The sequence below is a fragment of the Aspergillus viridinutans genome, assembly GCF_018404265.1.
Source record: "Aspergillus viridinutans IFM 47045 DNA, scaffold_1, whole genome shotgun sequence".
Classification (NCBI taxonomy): Eukaryota; Fungi; Ascomycota; class Eurotiomycetes; order Eurotiales; family Aspergillaceae; genus Aspergillus; species Aspergillus viridinutans.
This window is the reverse complement of record NW_025091217.1, coordinates 2,808,052-2,823,870: the sequence shown is the minus strand read 5'-3', so window position 1 is coordinate 2,823,870 and position 15,819 is coordinate 2,808,052. Positions and strand designations below refer to the sequence as shown.

General features: G+C 49.6%; 6 protein-coding genes across 6 annotated transcripts; 2 read left to right on the top strand and 4 right to left on the bottom strand.

Annotated features, from left to right (window-relative positions):
- Nucleotides 1-608: 608 nt before the first annotated feature.
- On the bottom strand, nt 609-1,628 carry Aspvir_000868 (putative UDP-N-acetylmuramate dehydrogenase; the record flags this gene model as incomplete). The annotated part of the gene is made up of 1 exon (XM_043266000.1): nt 609-1,628. One exon carries the CDS (start codon nt 1,626-1,628, stop codon nt 609-611), a length of 1,020 nt encoding a protein of 339 aa, XP_043121935.1.
- Nucleotides 1,629-1,889: 261 nt separating this feature from the next.
- On the top strand, nt 1,890-3,173 carry udpA (UDP-N-acetylglucosamine 1-carboxyvinyltransferase family protein; the record flags this gene model as incomplete). The annotated part of the gene is made up of 1 exon (XM_043265999.1): nt 1,890-3,173. The coding sequence occupies one exon, from the start codon at nt 1,890-1,892 to the stop codon at nt 3,171-3,173; it is 1,284 nt and encodes a 427-aa protein (XP_043121934.1).
- Nucleotides 3,174-3,308: 135 nt separating this feature from the next.
- On the bottom strand, nt 3,309-3,620 carry Aspvir_000866 (uncharacterized protein; the record flags this gene model as incomplete). The annotated part of the gene is made up of 2 exons (XM_043265998.1): nt 3,309-3,392; nt 3,444-3,620. The coding sequence occupies 2 exons, from the start codon at nt 3,618-3,620 to the stop codon at nt 3,309-3,311; spliced, it is 261 nt and encodes an 86-aa protein (XP_043121933.1).
- A 1,160-nt stretch (nt 3,621-4,780) lies between these two features.
- On the top strand, nt 4,781-5,617 carry Aspvir_000865 (uncharacterized protein; the record flags this gene model as incomplete). The annotated part of the gene is made up of 1 exon (XM_043265997.1): nt 4,781-5,617. The coding sequence occupies one exon, from the start codon at nt 4,781-4,783 to the stop codon at nt 5,615-5,617; it is 837 nt and encodes a 278-aa protein (XP_043121932.1).
- A 507-nt stretch (nt 5,618-6,124) lies between these two features.
- Nucleotides 6,125-7,336, bottom strand: Aspvir_000864 (phytanoyl-CoA dioxygenase family protein; the record flags this gene model as incomplete). Its single annotated transcript, XM_043265996.1, has 1 exon — nt 6,125-7,336. One exon carries the CDS (start codon nt 7,334-7,336, stop codon nt 6,125-6,127), a length of 1,212 nt encoding a protein of 403 aa, XP_043121931.1.
- An 805-nt stretch (nt 7,337-8,141) lies between these two features.
- Nucleotides 8,142-10,215, bottom strand: Aspvir_000863 (uncharacterized protein; the record flags this gene model as incomplete). The annotated part of the gene is made up of 4 exons (XM_043265995.1): nt 8,142-8,986; nt 9,042-9,657; nt 9,727-10,045; nt 10,166-10,215. 4 exons carry the CDS (start codon nt 10,213-10,215, stop codon nt 8,142-8,144), a joined length of 1,830 nt encoding a protein of 609 aa, XP_043121930.1.
- Nucleotides 10,216-15,819: the final 5,604 nt, after the last annotated feature.

Below are 15,819 nucleotides of genomic sequence, written 5' to 3'. Positions count from 1 at the left end.
CGTGCTAATACAGAAGATATGCCAGAGGTACATACTTAAGTAGAAGCTAGACCTACGCGTAGGATAGAAAAAGATCCCAGGTTGCAGCCTGTCTACCGGTCAAATAGAATAAACCATCAGCAGAAGTACCTTAATCAATCAATCAGACTTGTGGCTATTGGTCTCTAGAATCTTAGTGCCATCCACAATGTCGACTTTTATTGAGGGGTTCCTCGTAGGTATCGTAATAGTCTCAAACGGACAAGACCGACAAGCCACCGTTTCATCCTCGTCTTAGCTGATTCTGGTCAAAGTCTACTCAGTCTAGACTATGGAGGATTCGTGACTCTGGTAGACTCTAGTCTAACTGTCAGTGTATTCGGGCAAGCCTGGTACAAAGCCTTCTCGCTGCTATAGTCTGTACGTATGGAGAGATCGCATATATCCTGATGCATGTATATAGATCAATCGCATCAATTACAGATTCCATCATTATCCTCCACATATCCCACTGTCCTGCTGTGGGCACATATTCTCTGCACAATTCCAAGTAATCTGTCGAGATCATCTGGATTTCGTCATGTTTTCGCCGCAACCACGGATCATTCACTCGATGGGTCACTGAGGACTTACGTGACGATCCTTACTTCGAACTCAAGCCATATGCCAAATCGGTCCATAACATCCTCCCGAATTCGACTGGCAAACTGCAGGACATCAAAGCCATTCACGCTGCTGTAGTTTGCTACAACGAGAGCATGCTGGTCATACACTCCCACGGGGCCGATCCTCCTGCCCTTCCAGCCGCATCTCTCAATCAGCCAAGCTGCTGGGATGACTTTCGAGCCGTCTGCCCTCGAAAACACAGAGATCGCTGGGTGAACAGCCTGCAGAGCGTTGTACGCAAGCTGGTCGATGACTGCGTTCTTGAAGAAACTGCCCGCATTTCCGAGCAAATCTGGATCAGGCAACTTGCTCCTGCGTAGCAGACACACAGCTTCTGCGACTGACTGGATCGTGAGGACTTGCACTCCCCGATCTTCCAGAATGCGTCGAATTGAGCCATATGTCGTATTCAATCGATGGTTGCTAGGATTGCTGAGCCTGACGGTAACACTGGCAATGAAGACGTCTTGTAAAGTACGTTTAAACACACTGTCCCTATAGCTGAACTGACACTCGGCATTGGACATTTGTCGTCTGGCTCCAGTAGTCAAATCGATCGCGCATAGACTTTCCAGCACATTGCTGAATTCCACACCGTACGCACCGATATTCTGTATTGGTGCTGCGCCCACGGTACCTGGGATGAGGGCCAGATTTTCAAGTCCCCCGAGGCCATGGTCGAGGCAGTATGAGACCAGTGCTGTCCAAGCGACCCCGCTACCAACACGAAGTGCTGTGTGCTTCTCGTCCTGAGAGACGATTTCTATCCCGCTGATTTCGTTTTTCAGTACGATGCCCTCGTATGTATCATTGGCGAATAGAATATTACTACCACCACCAAGGACGAGATGGGGTCGAGTCTGAAATATGGGCGAGTGCACCAATGCCTCTAGCTGATCCGGACACCGCACACGGACAAAGTATCGAGTTGTCGATGAAATGTGAAATGTGTTGTAGGGGAGCAGGTCAACATATTCCTCCATGTGTACCACTGTGCAGAGCTGGCCTCTGGGATGTTCCGGTAGGCAAGAGCATGGCAAAATAATTGGTCATAAAAAGGGAAGAGTCGACGTTGATCCTCAAATGGCGTGAACCACCTTCATCTCAAAAATTGATGGCAGTATCCCATTGCTATTGGACCAGCATGCGAGGGCCCTGCACTGCAATATGCATGACCTCACCGCCTGGTTGGATTTAGAAGGCGGATTCAGCGACACGAAAATATACTCTGCAAGATTTCAGGAATGGCGCACAATCTCATCAGCATTGAAGGCGGTCGTGACGTTGTGGGCGATGTATACATCTCTGGTTCCAAGAACGCAGGACTGCCAATCATGGCAGCGTCAATCCTCGCCTTGGGGGAAAGCACGCTGGAAAGAGCCCCCGTCCTGACGGACATCGAGAATTTTGCTAGCATCCTCCGGTATCTCGGCGGTACAGTCATCTGGAGGTCAAACTCCCTGCGGATCGATACGACTCATATGGAAAGCCGGGAGTTACCCGCCAGTCTGACACGGACACCGCGGGCGTCAATCCTCGCTCTGGGGCCCCTTTTGGCCCGTTTCGGGCATGCAAAGATCTCACTCCCAGGCGGTTGCACGATCGGCAGACGTCCAATCGACGAACATATTAGGGGCCTTGAAAAACTCGGAGCATGCATCACACTCACGCGGAGAGCGATTGAGGCTCGAGTTCCTCGTACCGGGCTGCAGAGCGCAGTTCTTCAGCTACGTACACCCACCGTCACAGGGACCATGAACCTGATACTGGCAGCATGTCGAGCCAGAGGCGTCACCCACATCCGCAACGCCGCGCGAGAACCCGAGGTCGTGGATCTGTGCCACTGTCTCATCAGCATGGGGATGGTCATCCAGGGCGTGGGGACAGAGCATCTAGAGATTTATGGAAAGGATACCCCACTTCATCCGTACAACTACCAAGTCATGGATGACCGTATCGAAGGCGGTACATTTCTCGTTCTAGGAGCCATGGCTGGCAACCCACTTCGGATCCACGGGTGCCGCGAAGAGCACCAGACCGTACTGATTGAGACACTCCGTACAGTTGGGGCTCATATCACCATCGAGACACCAGCCGTCATCATGATAATCAAAGCCAGCAGGCCCAAGGCCATAGATATCACAACGGGACCGTACCCGGCCCTTTCTACCGATCTTCAACCACAGCTCATGACACTACTGTCCATCTCACAGGGCGTCAGCCGAATACACGAAACGGTCTTTGAGCGACGATTCAACCATGTAGCGGGTCTACTGGCCATGGGTGCGAAGATACACCTTGTAGGACAGAATGCCGTAATTCATGGCGTTGAAAGACTCGCTGCAAGTACCGTGGCAGCGACAGATCTCCGGGCAGGAGCATCTCTAGTGATTGCTGCGATATCTGCAGAGGGTGTCACAATCATACAAGGATTGGAGCATGTAGATAGGGGGTATGAACGATTGCGGGACAAGCTGAGTAGGATAGGAGTAGTTTCGGAAACGTTGATAGACCGCAGGATCAATTGACAGTCTGACTGAATCCTAACAGCCCCGGTATCGAACAAATAGCAGCTATTTATTATGTACACGCAGTGTATATGGACAAATAGAAAGGAGAAATATATATATAACAAACACACTCGTGTTAGAAACGTCGATGACCTAGAGAGATGTCATATCATAGCATTGATGTATTGTCCGACTGCCTAGATTCTCAAAAGCATGGAGGTTATTGGCAAAGGTGATCTTCGAATTCAGTTAGTACCTGCTTTCTCCAGACGTTCCCGGTGGACATACATATGCTTGCCCATAGTACCCGCTCAGTCTACCTCGATAGTATGCATTGGCCTCGCTGAGAGCAACCTGGATCTTCTGGCAGTCAACAGACTGGCGCTTCGCGAAATCGGACTGAATGACCGCGCCGGAAGCAAGCGTCGATAGGAGGGTAAGAGAGACGAGACTGGGGATTTGCATGTTGACGACTTGGAGGTCTGATCATGATAACATGAATTCGGGGCTATGTACGGACTATTTATGCTTTCAAAGTGCATACTATACGTCAATTAGCCATCCAGGTTCATAGTACGTATAGCGAGCCTGACCCTGCTTTACGCCGGGATGGCAGCGCTTAAGCTCAGAATGTAATTGAGCCGATTGGTCTCGTACCTTATACTTGTTGAACATGCCCTTGTGCGGTAGAGAATCCAAAAATACTCCATTAGTACAATAGACCCTGCCTGGAGTCTGCCTTGACAGGTTGACAGCGCTTAACTTCAACATTCACGAAACCGATTGGGTATAGGCCCTGTTTAATTAAGCATATTTCCGTTCTGGTCTAGACCTAGGATACTCTGTATATCACAACCCCAGTTCGTCCAAGTTGTGAACATGCATGAGTAGGTTTATTGCCAAGCTGAAGAGTCATGGTTTTGTGGTATTCCAGGCGCGCGGGAGCACGTCCAATGTGGTGCTGGGATGGACCGCTCGATGTAGACCCTGGTAGTCATACACCTGGCAGTAATGATGGATTTATCAATCCCATGACTCCTGTTTCCTGAGCAAGAACTGGTCATCACTCGGTTCGATGTTCAAGGCTAATATATCATCAACAGTTAGCTCAACTTCGCTTGAAGACTTCCAGACACAACTAGAGGACTTACAAAACCACGGTATGAGGCCGAGCACACTGAGTCTATGTGTGGCTGGCTCGAAACTGAACGAGACCCAGCTCGAAGAACAAAGGATGGAAATGACCAAAGACGAGTCTGTAAGTGCCTTGCCAATGGGCTCAAGAGTATCAACTTAAAGCAGTAGATAGGTGTACATTGCCATGTCATGCCTCAAAAGTGGAAACAACAGAGAAGGTGAGGCAGGTTCAAGAAGAATTGTGAATAAAACTAGGAGAAGACAGATTTCTTCTCTCTTTTCCTTGTTCCTGTTTCTCGCGTAATGAGAGCAAGGTGAATGCACTTATGTTTAGCGGAAAACAGCGATAAATACTCGCGAGTGAATCAACATCATATATTATATCTTTAGATACATAACTTCCCACACTTCCCATGACTCCTCTAAATACTTTCTCCTTTGACTGAGACTACATCGATGAGACATATCAGGTTGTGGAAGTTATCAAGATGACAGACTCAACTTCTTCTATCCTCTTCCAGCTCCCTTGTGAACTGCGCCTTGAGATCTACCGGCGCGTCTTCTTCATCTATCCCCACGCGAGAACCAGAGTCAGTGAATTCAAGTTCAGTGAACACAAGGAAATTCCTCCTCGCAAAGGCTTTGAGGTGTACATCCATCCCACCAAAGCCCACGCCTCCGTCTACAGAGCAGCCCCGAACGAATACCGCTCCCAAGAAGACCAGGACCGTCTCCACGAGTACCGCTACACACCCCAAGAATTCCTGGCCATTCTCAGCGTCAGCAAAGCAGTGTACAAAGAAGCGATGCCCCTCTTCTACTCGGAGACATTCTTCTGCTTCCCGAAGAACGGACGGCTGGGCTTGCCCACCAGCTTTTTGTGCAATATTGGCCCGCGTCGAGAGCAGTACGTCCGTCGGCTGTCCTTCGAGCTCCTACCACTCAACTACCCTTGCACAATCGAGGACAGACCTACTCTGAAATGGGTGGCGCTTTTTCTGTTGTTCATGAAGCACGTCGATATTCTGGAGATCATCCTGTTCGTTAGCGAGGAGAGACTGGAGTTTGGGGAACAGTTCATCAGCATTGCTCGTCCTGTTCTTCCGAATGAGCTCATTTTCGATGTACTTTGGGGATTCCATCACCTGTTGGCTCTTGGAAATCTCAGTACCTTGCGCTTCGTCGGCGATCCAGACAAGGTGCTGCGGAACCCAGATGACAGGACCTTGCTCGAAGGGGTGAGAGGCAGAAAGCTCTTTGATGGAGACACCGGTCGTCGGCCTCGCGTGGTTTTTGAGCATCCTGCTGGTCTTGATGAGGTGTGAGAAGTTCAAACGCATGTTCCACGGAGGTGAGCTATGCACATGGTCATTGGGATATCATTCAGCTGACAATTCAATGCCAAAGAGTTGTTCTTCGTTTGGTCGTATTCAGAACCGCCTGATGATACGATGTTTGTGCTCTGGTCGAGGTGCATACAACCCGTTGGATGACCTGATGATGGACGAAGGTGTCGCTTTGGGCATTGGTCGATCAATCAGCTTCAAGTTGGGAATGTATTTACCGCTGGCTTCTTTCGTCATTAGGAACAGCAAATCTACTCTGACGTCTTTGTGTCTTTTCTGAATTCAAGATCATCAATGTCACTCATAACGTATGGAATAGAAGAAGAATACCACGGGCTTATGATCATGCTACTACCAGATACGTTTGATACATGTAATAGCATATTGGGAATCTCCTCTCGGGCCCCAAGATCCTTCCAAGTGGTTCCATGCTCGTGAGACTGTCCGCCAACTTGTACTTAAAGGCAATCTATCCAGCGAGCGTGATCAAGCACTGGAATCCCTCTTCATCTGCTTCAACTCCTCTACCACCCTGTCCACCCCCCATCCCTCCTTCAACCCCCTCAGCACAATCTCCTGCTCACTCTCCGGCGCCATCCCACTGGGAGCCGGCGGCCTCCTATCCAGATTCGTCGGAAACGGATACCCATCCGCAACAGCCATCACCAGCGCCTCAAGCTCTGCATCCAGCTGTCTCCCCGCCTCCTCCCACCGCCGCACAATATCCCCCCAACACTTCTCCACAATCGGCACCGTATCAATAGTCTCCATCGTCTTCCCAAACGCACAACTAATCTGCAACAGGTTTGCCTTGCGCTGGAAACCCCCATCAGGCCCAGACTCCTCAGGAGCCATCTCATTCGCCCCCGCAGCATGAAACACCGCCGGGTTGAAAAACACCCCGTCCCCCAGCTCCAGCGGCAGCGCGACGTAGTGCTCCCGGAAATACGCCCGGAAGTCCTCCTCCCGCCACGCGAGGTACCCCGGCTCAAAGCACTGGCTGAAGGGGAGGAAGCGCGTGGGCCCACTGCGCGCGGGCATGTCGCTGTGCGCGACGGCCCCCTGCAGCGTGAGATACTGCGAGGCGAGCTGCAGGGTGCGTGGGAAGCGGGCGGTGGCCGCGCCGTCCTGGAAGCCCAGGTGGTAGTCGCGGTGGGATTCCTGGGCGGCGCCGCCGGGCTTGACGATGTTGACTTGGGCTGTGACGCGGTAGGCTGGGCCGAGCCAGGACTCGGCGATGAGGCGCAGCCAGGGGTTGGAGTAGTAGTCTATAAAAGAGCGGGGGTCGAGGAGGGCGTGCTTGCTGAAGGAGTTCCAGATGCGGTCGTTTTTGCCGCTGGCGGCGAAGTGGTCGCCTTTTTTCGTTGCGGTGAGGCGCTCTTGGGCGATGATGCGGGTGAAGGCCTCGGTGGTGGCTGTCAGGGTTGGGCCGTGGCGGCTTGGGTGGTACATGCCTTTCAGCACGACGATTCCGGGGCCGGTGCTGAGGGCGTGGTGCCATTCATTTTGGAGCTGGGTGGTGAGCTCCGAATTGAGGAGATCAAAGGTTGTTACATCGTAGATGGGGATGTTCTTCTCAATGGATGAGGATAAAGGGTAAGAGGCTTTGTTGGTGGTCTGGCTGCATATCGCTTTGAAGTCTTCGATTCGGGGAGTCGCCTCGAACAGTCGACTGGTGACTGAATGATTTCCGTTCATCCTGAAGATTGTCGTAGCAATGTTCCGACAGGTAGTCTGAGTGCACATCACTGCATCATGGCTGTCGAACACTGTTTAAATAATAAACTCTGCCTCCGTTCTGAATTCCGAGGATCGAATCATGATGCAGAAGAACTGCGGGGAACAGCTGGAGCTGGACCACAGTTGATGGCGACTCTTGCGCATACTGGTAAATTTGGCTCATGCGGAATTCGACCTCCGCAACTTACCTTGCATTTTGATCATATATTCCCTGAGAAGGGTTCGCTCCATTCGGTCATTTGCTTCATCAAATAAATGTCAATATTCCCGTTTAGCCTCAATTCGATGAACGGTGGATGGTGCTACATGGAAACCGATTTCCGACATGCACCACTGGACGTACTTCCTCATGAGCTCCTAGTTCTTCATGAAACGTATTATTACAGATGTACAGGGAATTTGTAAATGCTCAAAGCGAGAGACGAAATTCACAGCAAGGGTATGTGTTCAACATTGACGGTGCCACCGTTCCAAGGCATGACCTCGCCAATGCCGCAAGATTCCAGACAGCAACTGAAAATTGAGACATTACCCTCCGAGAGTCAGTAGGAAAAAGAAGCGCCACTAAGACATCACTAGGAATCAATACACAAGAGAAAGAAAACTGCCGTACTGGCATGTGCGTCGCTAATATCATGGCCAAACCAAACCCAGCCTGGGCAAAAGTCTATGCTGACGACCCGAATCTGCACCTGAACGGAGAACCAGAAGAAGAAAATGCTATCCATCAGATTAAACGTCATCTCATCAATATGCGTCGTGTTCATGCATTCATCATGACCACTCCGACGCCCGAGGCTGGAGTGGTATCTGTCGGGATGGGCTCGTCTGCTTCCTTCGGTTCGCTCAGTATGAGTTGATTCTCCGACATGGTTTCCACTAGGGAACTGGGCCGATCAGCTACTGTGAAGAGGACCTTAAGGAGCACCTTTTGGTTCCAAGAACCGTCTGCCGTATCGTCCACCCGATGCCTGGTATGGATCATCAAAGTGCGAATCAGATCCCGGATACAGGCGTCGGTGGATTCGTCTTGGAGCTTATCGAGACCGTCAATCACGCAGACCAGCAGTGGTGGTGCATAGTGCAAAAGCGCATCGATAAGCGAGAGGACTGTCTTCCACGAGCTTAGGGTGCCATTCAAGGATGTAAAACGCTCCACGCACAAATCACAGGCATCGTGGCTCTCCACAACCGGCGGGAGGTAATCGATTAATTGCCGGATCAAACTGTAAGCGAGGGCAATAAGACCCTGTTGGAACAAAGTCAAACCATCTGCAGACTGAGTCGGGAGGGAGCAAAAGTGGGAAATGACCGGAAGCCGTGCCTGTCGAGCAAAAGTGGCGAAACAAGCAGAGAAAAGGGCAACGGTGTTGGGAAAGGTGGTGGGTGGAGATCCGCCCACAGCCAGCATCTGCGAATGAGTGTTTGTCGCCCACTGTTGTAACGACTGCAGCACACTGTCTTCAGCGATAACATCCACGCCAGATTCGAAGTCGGCCACTTGGTCGCCAGCGTTGAAGAAGTCCTGGAGATGCCGGGAAGAGAACTGGAGATCGGTTCGGGTATACTTGCGTTTCGGGCCGCGAACCCAATTAAATCGTGAATCGTCTTTGAAAGAAATATATTAGCTTTATCTGAAAATCTTTTCACCAATGATGCATACCCAAGTCGCGCGTCGCAACCGTCGTCCAGCATGTAATACCACTGTTTTCTTGGCTGACCGGGCGGAGACTTTGACTGGCACGGTCCAGCAACTGTGACAGCAGGACATCTCTTTTGGCAGCCGTTCGGGCACGCGCAGATGCATCATGCTGGATTTCCCAGATCAACTGACGAGTGAGAGCGTTCTGTGCGGCGAACCGACGATCCAATTTTTGCAAGCCGATCTGCTTCAGTAGAGCCTGTTCCCACAAGAAAAGATCGGGGTGTTGAAATATGCTGTTTTCTCCAACGCAGCCCACGGTATCAAGATCCATCTCGTCAGTGAGCAGGCGGCTGACATCTCTGGCACACTCTCGAATACTGCGAAGCAAATGTTCGAAATCCAGAGAAGGATCCAGACTAGGACTGTTCAGCAACCGACACTTGGCCTTTCTGACATACCAATCCATAAACTCCCCCAGCAAGAGGAAGATGAGAGCGTAAAATTTTGCAATAGATAGGACCAGGTCATTGTTCGATGAAAGATCATGGTCTCCCGCTGGAACACGAAGAAAATCATTGATTTGAAGCAGGATTGCGAGCAGACCTTCAATGACTCTGGGGTAATCGGCAGAAGCCTATTGCATCCCGTTGATCAGTCACTCTGACTGGAGAAAACGAGCAATTTTGGTACGAGAAAACCTTACTTTGATCACTGACTGCAAGACACCGTGGAAGAGAGCAATGTAAGCTTCGTTCCTGGGAAGGGCCGACAACAGCACCAAATGCAGATGGACAGAAGAGTTGAACTGATCACAGAGTGCCATGGAACGGCTAAACAGGCGCTGGCGGGGGTTAGACATCCAGACGGTCTGCAGATTGCCTATCATGGCCGAGACATCGCGGAACTCTTGAAGGCGTTCGTCGAAGCCGACCTGATCTTGCTGCGGCAGATGTTCCTGAAACTTTTTCCAAGTCTGGGCCAATTCATTGCATTCAACGTCGAGTTTTGCAATTACGGGGTTCCTGAGGGCCAGTGGGTTAGAAATTCGGCTCTGGAATGTTTCCAGGTGATATGATGTTGATGACAACCGTCCAGCCGACGTGGTGTCAAACACGTGAAAGGACGGATGTGAGGAAACTTACGAAGAAAAATGTCTCTTCTCGAATCGTTTCTCCCACAGCCTGATGGCCATTTGATTGTTTTGAGGAGACTGAGAAGCCTCACAGGCAGAGGAAACGGCTAGAGATGTCATACTGATGCAGAATCACCGGGTCGAGATGGCGACTCGGCGCTGTTGGATGTCCGAAAAGGAAGACGAGGGGACGGTCTCGTCGAGGAGAGCGAAGTGCTCATGTCAGAAGCCAAAGAATTAATCAAGTGAATAGGTTCTCAACCGTTCTGTCGCCGAGCCATCAAATGCTGGGGGTCGTGAGTTTGTAGCTCTTTGTTCCGGAACGTTCTGCTATATTATGGAGGTTTGTCAGGGTTGCCTAAGGTAGGTACTATGATTATGATGGTTGGTGATCACCAGTAAGACTCTTGATTATCTATGGCAATTGCATGTTGTGCACTTTTTTTTTTGCAACGGAATGACCCGCCAAGCAGATGAATGGGACCTCTTCCTAAGTTGCTGGGGTCGACAGGTCGGACAAGGAGGGGAACTGATAGGTAAATAGGTACTCCGTAAGTACAGTCAGTAGGTAGAAAAGGGAAAAGAGGAGAGAAAGAGGGGAATAATAAGGGAGAGAAAACACGGCATCACCAAGAAAAGAGTACCTAAAGTACGAGACATGAAGTTTGAATTTTAGTTCCTTTTTTTTTACTCTTATGTTTACCTTTCTTTTATTTTTTCCTTTTTGCCCGCCTAATCTATTTTCTTTAGAGTGAAATTTCCTTTCAAGGTCTCTTAATGCAAGCAACAATAACAATCATGCCACTGGAGTATTAAGGTACTGAACCTACCTACCTACAACCCCAAGGAGGATAAGCCATCCTCTGGGTCGATTCAAGGCCTCGACTCTAGGCCAAACAGAGAAATCCACCTCCTCAGGCTCTGAGCAGGGAACCTTCAGGCCTCTGGACCATCATCAGCCAATCAAGGGAGCTGCTGACACGGGCAATGTGGCGTAGGTATGGATGGTCGAGGCCTCGAATAGAAGCGGGGACGGGCAGCGGATAAGATAATCCAGGCCGCCTTAGCCTATGGGACGCTCCGCTGCTAAATTTGGTCTTTCAGCGTGTTGTGATGGGTCATGGCTGGTGCTGCCTCATCCGGTGTCATCTTCTCCGGCACAAGCATCCTGGTCGCTGGTATCGATTCTGCTAAACTTTCCCTTCTGGATACCAACCTTGAGGAGATTGGTTTCCACAATCGCTGTTGGACTACATCTATAACTATGTATATATATCAGGGTTTGTTTCCGTCCACAGAAGAGTTCAACAGAGAGCTCGGCAGACAAGAATACTCAAAATGCCCCTCTGTTATTTCAGAAGGTCAAAGAAACATCCAAATATGTACTGCTCACTTCCTCTTTGGTCAAGTTAGACGGACATGTTTTGACTTCTCCTTTACCCCTATCTTCTAGCTCCATTCTTGGAATGATTGCCATACCAGAATTCCCTTTAGAGTTTGGCACTGAAAGGTCTCTCTATCTACTGTCTGACATCTGACACTGTCACCAGCCAAATCAGGGCTGCAAGAAATAGCTCATTCAACTAGGGTTATCGCTCATCAAGACGGACAAAGCCTAGGGTAGGTCAAAGACAGTCTCTCTGCGGGTCAGTGTCAGATGGCCTGAACCATCAAACCCCGTGAGCCACAGTTACTTCTTTGTTCGATGTGCATTGTCGCTTTGACATCCGAGTCAGATCTCATCCGGTTTTCCACGGTCGGTATCTGGGTTGTAGGTACTAGGTACTCAGGTAACGTAGTCATCCGTCTGCCACATTCCTGTTGCGCTTCTCAGAATCTGTACGCAATCCACCCCGGATCAACAGGAATGTACAATAACGCCTTACGTGGACCGACCGACGCAACCATTGATCCATTCAACACAATTGACAGGAAGGTATTTGTGCTTGGATTTAAGTTTGATAGCGACCTTGGCGCTCAAGAACCCACAGATGATGCTCGTAAACCCACCAGACGAAGGCTCTTGTCCCTTCATACGTCTGCTTTCTGTTGCTACGCATAATTCCAGAGGACACGACTGGCCATCCAGATCATTGTACTTGAGTCTTTTCTTTTTCTGGGTTGGAGCACACGGACCAAGTGTTGCTGTCAAAGAGATGCGACACATCTCCTTCCGCCAATCACCAATGACTACAGTGGAGCCACAGGGCTATCTGCTTCTTAGCTATTTGATCGGATAGAGCCGCCAGGAGTTGGCAGGTCAAATGTATCATTCTGGGGCATAGGATCGGAATCCCTGAATATATAGGATTCTTACTGTCCACGTGAAGTTTGCGCAAGACTTCTGAAGAGTTATCATTATGAATTGTTAGTTCATCGCAGGACCCCGACTCAACAATGACAGCGCCTAGGTAGTACCTAGTCTAGGCCCTTCTGCATTGGATACATGAATCCAATGTCGTCCTTCCCCTGATAGCGACTGCCAGACATGTCAGCTCTATGCAGATGCTTCATTTGCCATATGCATGGACGTGCATGGTGGCTTTGGAGACCTGGTTTCAAGATCGATTTATCTGCCTAGTCTCGCCAAGATGAAGGCGAGCGCGTCGATCGCAGCTATCCTAGAGGTCCTTCCATTGGTCAAAGCAGTTCAGGAGTCCTGTCGTCTGCATGAGCTATAAATTGAGACACCAATGCCTTTCTCTAAGAAGCTATACCAACACACCGCAATTTCGTTCATCACCCTCGGCTCTCCGAGTACGCATTCGCACTTTCTGTCGACCAAGCTCAAAGTATCCTGAGGCGCCTGTCTATGAGTCCGTCTAGCGTCAGGTGTAGGTATCTCTGATCCGTACTGTATGCATCGCAACCACACTGCATACACAGTTCAGAAGATGAGGACCCAAGCCAGTAAGACGAGATAGCATTCCACCCTTAGTGCAGCCAAGACAACATTAAGGGACTTTGTCAAAGGGAAGAATGCGGAGCTCGGAGTCTGAAGTCTGGACTTGTCGCATCACGTCCTAGTGGGCCCAGGAAATTCGTTTAAGATGCAGTGTAACCCATGGCATTTGAGGTGGCGGGATATTTGTCATTTCTGCCATTATTTTCAGGCAGGTAATGATGGAGTTGGACTTGATCTGCATTTTGACGGTCTCATTGTTTTTGGCGTTGTAAGAATGGAGAGTTGATTGTGGAGAGAAGCGCAGCATATCATATATGCAAAAGATGGACCCAATGACATGGTTGATAATGCTAGTAACCCCATTAGGTTCATATAAGCCCACTTCGGATTAAGCGTGTCCATAGCATTATTACTACGAAAGACGATGTGCTCTGTTCGAGAGTCGGACCCATTTCAGTCTCTTCGCTACCGGGGGTAAGGCGCTTGAGCCCGCTGGTCAATCATCACTGGGCGGGCAAACAGAGTCGGTATCCCGGTGATGGGTGCAAGTCTAGACTACGAAGCGCAACATCAACAGATAACAATGAGGCACAGGTGATGCTGAGAGTCTATGACATAAGCGGCCTAGGGGTCTTCTCTCGCCCAAATACGGTTACGAAGCCGCCAGCCTACTTCTAAGATAGTGCGATATGATATGATAAGGATTGGTGAAGATACTTGCTCCGATTCCGGAGTCAATGGATAGTCGGAGAATCACCGGAGATTTGTGAGGTTGATGAAGCCTAACGAAGTAACGATCGATATGTGGGTATCAGCAGGACTGAATATCTTTGCAAGAGGCTCTCGAATGCGATTTGCATGAAGTTAAAAGTAAAAGCAGCCTTGGGAGCCGGTTAATGAAGGGAGTGTGAATGTGGAATTGTGGGATCGGAATGGACAATTGATGGTCAACAAAGAGAGGTAAGCATCATGTGGTTTGCTTCAATCAACGTCAATAATGTTAATGACAATGTAATTAAACCCATGTGAAGGAGAACAATCTCCATGGTTAAGATCTACTCTTCATCAACGGCCAGCAAATCCGGAGCCGAGCTATATCCAGCGATGATGCAATGATTGCATGGCTGCTGATGATCAGATGCTTTTCATCAACCTGCTGCTACCACTCACTATCTACAATATGCCGCCGACTTGGCTCGCCAGTTAGCAGTCGACTGATTCCACAACGATTAGCATCAATTGCCATCTCGGCGGAGTATCGGAATATCTTCTCGCCCTTATTGGGAAATCAATAAGGATGATGCTAGATAGATCCATCCTTACCTTGGAACCTGGAGTGGGAAAAGTCTAATAAGATCATAATCAACTGCAATGATTCATCTTTTCCGCGGCCCAACGCCAGCGCGGTCACCTCATCCCATGGATCGACGTTAGCAAGCCCCGCACCAGGGAGATCATCGGAATGATTGGATTCGGAGGACAGTAGGACACCTGCCTTTTTAGTGTTTGGATGCGAGAGAGCGCCCAAGTATTCTGTGTACCAGTTGAGTAGTAGATAGAATCCTATCCTCAAGAGTGGCTGAGACGACAAAAAGAAAAAAGCGCTTAGTATCATCTATCGAATCTATTTGGGAGCACAGCCCCCCAGAAAGACGGCTGGATAAGATCGCACGCGATACTGAGGATGATCCCTTATCTTAGCTTCGATGGGCGGTCTTGTCCTTCTGTGTTTCCCGACTCTCCCCCAGGATTTGGACGTACTGGGAGAAATTCAGAATAATATCATTCGGTACCTAATGAAATCTTCTAACTCTTCCAAGTTCCAACCCCGGCCTCCAAAATCATTATGGAGGGTTGGATAAGATACTGTACCTACAATAGTTAGCGTCCTTCTGCTCCTGTATAATACTAGCACGCTTCTGAATCCTTACTGCCATCCTCAATCTATCCATTTCATAGCTGCGACCATCTTACGGTCTGGCCTACTTTTGGGAACATCCACAACAGAGCCAAGGATGGATGCATAGCCACTCTCATCTCACACTCTAATATCCTGGAGGGGGTTCCTTTTCCGATCGTGCCGGAAAGGGCTGGGAATACTCGCCGATCGCCAGTCGCTGTCCATCAGCATCGTCACACTTTTGGCCAGCACAAGGCACAAATCATCAACTAAGTACCTAAGTGTTTGACCTTCACATCTCACGCTAGTCAACCGCTGGCTGTCAATCACTTGTGAGGGTCCACTCCTGTTGTGCCCCATTGACAAGCCGACCGATGCTTGAAAGTGAAACTGAAGACTGGAAGGTGTTGGATACGTACTCAGATCAGCCCCGTTGTCGCTACGGCGTCCCACTCTTCTTCTCTCAATTGATCCCTTCCCTTTCTACCTTTTATGAATTTTCTCGGCTTCCCATTGCCAGATTCAATCCAATCCTTCCCGCCCCCATTATTATCCCCCGTTTCTATGTTGAATGGTCGTGCATTATTATTTGAAATAATTCGGCCATCCCTTCGGTCGCCTGCATTAGAATTTGTAGTCGCCGTTGGTAAGGGATCAACCCCGCCGTGGAAGAGGCTGTTCCATTATTGATAGTCGTTTTACCTTCCTCTTTTCCCCTTTATTTCTTTTTTCCGGTTCTTTTCGCGTTGTGGATTACTGCACGGAGTACAGGATCCGTGAGGACCGTGACTAATGATATTCTGTGCACCCCCATAACTAGTTGGCTACCCTCCGCTGTTTCCGTAAGCCTCGTCACCGT